At 41.8% G+C, this 6000-nt stretch overlaps 2 protein-coding genes across 6 annotated transcripts in view; one reads left to right on the forward strand and one right to left on the reverse strand.

Moving 5' to 3' along the window:
• Positions 1-6000, reverse strand: part of XPOT (exportin for tRNA) — a 161151-nt gene that overhangs the window by 38816 nt on the left and 116335 nt on the right. For 4 of the 5 annotated variants that reach the window (XM_077775250.1, XM_077775249.1, XM_077775248.1 and 1 more), the window contains one exon: positions 1223-1451. The gene's annotated coding sequence lies outside the window, so the exon portion shown is untranslated. Of the gene's footprint in view, positions 1-1222; positions 1542-6000 lie in introns of those variants that run through there. The other variant, XM_077775252.1, reaches the window with a different exon arrangement.
• The window catches only part of CUNH12orf56 (chromosome unknown C12orf56 homolog), a gene marked incomplete at its 5' end in the record, with an annotated part of 86526 nt that continues 85189 nt past the window's right edge, over positions 4664-6000 (forward strand). Inside the window, one exon of the mRNA XM_077775271.1 lies at positions 4664-4873. Within this exon, the coding sequence (XP_077631397.1) occupies positions 4664-4873 (210 nt within the window). The remainder of the gene's footprint in view (positions 4874-6000) is intronic.

Below are 6000 nucleotides of genomic sequence, written 5' to 3' on the forward strand. Positions count from 1 at the left end.
GAGAAAGAGAATCTGAAGCAACCTCCAGGCTCTGACCTGTCAACAGAGAGCCTAATGTGGGGCTCAAACTCACAGACCAGGAGATCATGACCTGAGCTACCCAAGTGCCCCTAAATCTTACCACTTTATAGTCTAGCTTTCTCATTTCAGACTAACATAAAATACCAGTTATCAAAATGTTGCTGAATAGGGTCACCTGTGGCTCAGTACATCAAACAACTGACTCTTGATTTTGGCTTAGGTCATGATCTCACAGTTCATAAATTCAAGCTCCACGTTGGGCTCTGCGCTAACAGCAAGGAGCCTGCTTGTTATTCTCTGTCTCCCTCTCTCTCTCTGGCCCTCCTCACTTGCATGCACTCTCTCTCTCAGAAATAAATATGTATTTTTAAACGTTGATAACACTGTCATTATTTTAATTTAAAGCATGTATGCTTAAATTTAAAAAATTTAAAGCATGTATGCTTGCATATAGCAATGTTTTTACATATTAATTGCCAACATTTTGGAGCATTATGTGGCAGAAACAGTTTTTTTTTTTAAGTTTATTTATCTTTTATCTTAAGAGGAAGAGAGAGTGCATGTGAGCAAGAGAAGGGAGAGACAGAGAGAGGAAGAGACAGAATTCCAAGCAGTTTCTGAGCTGTCAGTGCAGAATTGGGGCTCCATCTCATGAATAATGAGATCATGCCCTGAGCCAAGGTCAAGAGTCGGATACTTAACTGACTGAGCCACCCAGGTGCCACTGTGCCTATAACAGTTTTAAGTGTTCATATGTTAATCCTCACAACAACTCTATGAGGTAGGTACTATCATTATCCCTATTTTATAGATGAGGAAACTGAAGTACATAAAAAGTAGCAGAGCTAGGATTCAAACCCCCTTAATATGTACTGGAAGGTTATCACTAGGTGGTGAGATTGCAGACGATTTTTTTCCTTCCTTGTACATTTTTGGATTTTTAAGAATCCTCCACAGTGACCAGGTAGTATTTTCATAATCAGAAAAATATTTTAAAAACATGACTCTAAAGGAAAAATGAAATTGTTTCATTCACTCTTTGAGCATTTAATGAATGCTGTCCCTTATGAAATAGTTCCAGATTTTTATCAACAGGTTTGTTCAATCATTTCTTTGATGTTGCTTTTTCTTTACTTCTTTTATGTCATGAATATATTTTAATATGATTTTGTTTTGTATTAAAATTGTGTGGTTGTCTTACCTATGAGTAAGTTCTTGAAGACTGAAAAGTCTTATCTTGATTCTGTATATGGATAGTAATTCCTCAGTAAATATCTCTGAAATGTATTGAACTGAATAAAAAATAATACAATTGTGAGCGGCTAACCACGGAGTTCTGTGTCAAATTCTCTTCTTCATCTGCTTCATCTCGATGCTTGTTAAGCCCAGTGCCATTGTCATCAAAAGCTCATTCATTCATGATGGGTTTCCTGGCAAAGAAGTTGGAAAATAGGTCAGGCAAGCCGTCTTTACTGCTCCTGGTCCAATCATTGGTTTCTTTTAGAGGAAGTGGGTATGTGGCAGGAAGCCTGAGGCAGAATAGAGCATTATAGCATTATTTAGTAAAAGAAACAGTTTAAAAAATTTTTAATTCAAAGCACTGCATAGTCCATTAGGCTTCATTATAATGACATCTCTCCTCCATGTCAGTTCATTGCTAATTGTTAATAGATATTTACATGGTCAGTATCCATTGATACTGAGCAGAAACACCAATTCCTAAATGACACCTTTAAAAATTCAGGTTTTATATGCCTCCTACAGATTTCAAGTATCTTCCTATGCATACTGTCTATTTAGTTTCAAACCTGGAGATGGGGACACTTGGGATCCCTATATTGAAGTGTATTTCTAGTTTGAAATCCTTATAGTATTCTTATGACCTTTGGCCCGCTGATCACTTATCCATCAAAAACACAACTAAAAAAAATGGCATTCTTTTTTTGTATGTATATATGTAGATTAGATTTTTTTGTCTTGAGCATTAATCTAAAGTTTAAAAAGTTAGGCTAGCATCCAACAGAGAAGAATTTGGTGTTATTTTGTATATGGGGAACCAGATGACCATATATATATATATATATATACCAAGAAATTACACACTAGTTCAATTTATTTATTTATTTAAAGTTTGTTTACTTTTAAGAGAGAGCGAGCATGCTTGCCCGAGTGGGGGAGGGGCAGAGAGAGGAGCACAGGGGATCTGAGGCATGCTCTGTGCTGACAGTAGAACCCAATATGGGGCTCCAACTCACAGACCATGAGATCATGACCTGAGCCAAAGTCGGATGCTCAACTGACTGAGCCACCCAGGTGCCCCTCAATTTATTTTGAAAACACTTGCATAGTGTTTACTCTGTTCTAGGTACCTGTTATAAAGTACTTCAGAAACATTGTTAACCCTTAAAATAACCCTATGGGGTTGGTACTATTACCCCCTTTTCATAGATGGGGAAATTAACGTATGAAGAAATTAAAGTAACTTGTCCAAGATCATTTAGCTACTGAATGTGAGAGATGAAAATGGAACCCAGGTCATCTGGCTCTACAGTCTTGTGCTCCTAACTACTGTCCTTTCAAACTAATTGAATTGACCATCCCTCAACCTAAGGCTACTCTGTTCTGGTGAAAGTACTTCTGGTTAAGAAGAGTACCTCTTGGGATTAGTTCTGGGCAAGTAATGTTCCATTACTTTTGATAGCTTCATCAAGAAACATCTATTAAGTGCCTGATTGCACTGGAACTGTATTAAATGCTTCTTGAGTTTAGATGGACTTAAAAGAGAAATAGTAATTGCCTATCTCAGATGTATTTATGTTAATTATCCACAGAAATCTTACCAAAAGATAAGACAATACAAATATGAATACATGTCTAGAGGGCTTTTAGAATTCATAATTAATTGCATTTGATCCTCACACCAACTCAGTGGTTGGCCAGGCAAGTATTGATAGTTTCATTTTATGGATGATAAAACTGAGGTCCAAAATGGCTAAGACTTTCCAGAAATGTCACAGATACTGAACAACAGGGTTCGTGCTATAATCCAGTTCTCCTGACTCCAAATCTAGTGATCTTTCCCCTATCTTAACCCCCCTTTCTACAATCTGATCTTTGTTGTTACCTTGGCAACAGTATAGAACACTAAGTGCCTGGAAACCAGGATGCTGCCTTTTCACTGAAGTCACCTTAACCCTTAATCCTTTTGTTAAATTCCTTTCTTCATGTGCTTCACTTAATGGTTGTTAAGCCTGTGCCCTTGTCACCAAAAGCGCATTTATGATGGGTTTCTCGACAGACAGATCAGGTATGCTGTCTTTTCTAGTCCCGGTGTGGTCATTCTGTTTCTGTTAGTCCTGAGGACAGAGCAAAAGCCTGACAAACACCAAACAGCAGCTCGCAGGGAGGTCTTTTCCCTACTTGGGCCTCACATTTCACTTGCGAGGTAGTCACTTGCCTCTGAACACTTGTGAGGCAACTATTTGGCAAAGGTAAAAGGCCTTTGCCTTCTATTGGTTTAAGGCAACAAATTGTTTAGATAGGGAATAGTCTTTATTTTAGACGAAACAGCCATGCCTCTGGGGTTCCCTTTTTCGTAACAGCCATGCTTCTGGGGTTCCCTTTTTATCCAGCTATGAAGTTACGAAGCGTCAGACAGATGTATGATCAGATTCTAAGAAAACTTGGAATGCGAGCTAGGTCATTTAAGATTTTGTCAGCAGGTGGCACTTCTCTCCTTAGGCACTAAACACATTCTCTCCAATAAAAAAATACTGTTGTTTTTGTTTTTGTTTTTTGCCATTCTTGAGTTCCTCAGACTTGGCTAGTCGGTTATTGCATACCGACTGAGTTGTCGGTAGCTGTAGCAAAAATACATATAAATATGTGTCATTTCTCTTAGTTAATGGGCAGCGAGAGAGAATGAGTTTTCTAGAATTTTAAATTAAAATGAAAGTTACTACCTAGGGTTATTAGAGGCAGGTTTCTGCTATGCCCTTCTCATTTCACTAACCGACACTGACAACAGTGATCTGTAAAAACTAATCAGTACTTTTACCGTCATGCAGCGTCAAGGCTGGGCAATCAGCATTCCTCAACCCATAGTCTTCCCATCATTTATCCTACACAGATCGAGTTCTGCAGGTCTACGGGGCTTGGTCTTTGGACACGGGGAATACAAGCATTGCCATTAGGGTTGGGCGTCCAAATTAATGTATAAGATTTGCTTCAGAGAGAGAGCTTTCAATTAGTTGGGCAGAAAAGATGCACGTTTATACTCATGAAAAACTAGAGGGCTATATCAGGCACTGTTACAAGCAAATGCTAAGTCTGTGTGATTGATCTTAATAGCGTTCCAGGGGTGTTCTGCCTGCTTAAAAAAAATCGGTACATTTCCTCTTGTTTCTAACAGACAACCAGTTTAAGCCTGTGGATTCCCTCATCCGCGAGGAACGGCGTGGTCCTCAATAGCTGGGGCAGGCGGGGGTTAGGGCTGCTGCGAGGCGAGGGCGAAGAGAGCCGCCAGATATCCGCCCCGCAGCCCAGGGATGCGTGATGATCTACCTGAAGGACCAGCGTCTCGCCCGGTCCACTGTTGTTTGAGGTTGGGGCGAGGGTGGGCGGGAGGCGGGGCCGGGGAGGATGCAGCNTGGACGCGTTCCTGCGGAGGCGGCTGCCGCCGGAGGTCTACGACGCCATCCGCGCCTACGAGCCGTGCGTCGTGGTGTCCGAGTCGGAGAAGCACACCTTGAAGTACGTGGTCCTCAGCGATCGGCTCATCTACCTGACCGAGAACCCGCCCAAGTCCATCCGGCGAGCCGTGGCCCTGCGGGACGTCGTGGCCATTGACCTGGTGAGGAGCGCGGTAGGGCAGGCGGGATTCCCTTCTTAGGTCCCCCCCTCCCCCGTCCCAGGCCTCCCGCACGCGGGCAGAGGGAGGGCAACGCAGACCTTCCCCATGTCTCTCCGCACTCCCGTACTTTCTGTAACTTAGGGACTAGCAGCCACATACGAAAACGGTGGATTGCTGTATGGACTCCGAATAAAAATGCCCTGCCCATTCTCATCATGTGTACGGGTCCGCCTTGCACCCCGACTTAGGGCTACAGGCTTAAGAACATAGCCCCCTGTCAAAAGTACGCTTTAAAGTCTTTCTTTTCCCCCTTGTTCATTAGGAACCTAGCCTCTGCCAGGCACTTTTCTAGACACTGAGGATGCAAAAATGAAATAGGGTCCCTCCCTAGAAGCCGCTGTGGGAGACACAAAAAGCCAAAACCAATGCAAATAAATATAAACAGTGCTAAGTACTGTTATGCCTTGTTTATTTATTCATTTATTTTTATGTATGTATGTATGTATTTATTTATTTATCAGCATTGCTTAGAGTGTGTTAGGTGCTCAATATAAATAAGCTAATGGATGAATGAATGAATGAATGAATGGAGATGTGCACAGGAGGCCTGGCAATCTCAGGCAGTTCACTTGATCCAAGCTGGGCCCAGGCCATGCTGGGAAAACTTCTTGCAAAAGGTACAATCTGGCACAGCCACCCCTTGTCCCAGTTTTTAGTGTACTGCTACTGTATCCCTTTCTTCCAGGAATAGATTTACCTTATAAACCAGCAACAGATTGTAAGCAGTCTCCTCTCCAATTACTGTTTTTCCCCCTTGGCTCCCTTTATCTGAGCTGCTCTCCAGGTGTGTTCCTTTTTCCACTGGGGACAGGTGTCTAGCCTAGTTTTTTTTTTTTTTTCCCCCTTGTCTGAGTCTCTGCATCACCCAAGGGAGAAGCTGGTGAGACTCTTAATGGGGCTGTTTTGCAAAGACAACCCTAGTTTGTTTGGAACACATCTGTTAAAAAAAGGATAAAATTAAGTCGAGAAGAAAAGCTCCCCCACCCCCGCCTTCTTCTTAAAATACCCTGTGGACTAATATCACTGTGCAAATTTATTTGCTTTTTTTTTTTTTTTTGAGAGAAGTT

This window comes from Crocuta crocuta, unplaced genomic scaffold (assembly GCF_008692635.1).
Source record: "Crocuta crocuta isolate KB4526 unplaced genomic scaffold, BGI_CrCroc_1.0 scaffold97, whole genome shotgun sequence".
Lineage (NCBI taxonomy): Eukaryota > Metazoa > Chordata > Mammalia > Carnivora > Hyaenidae > Crocuta > Crocuta crocuta.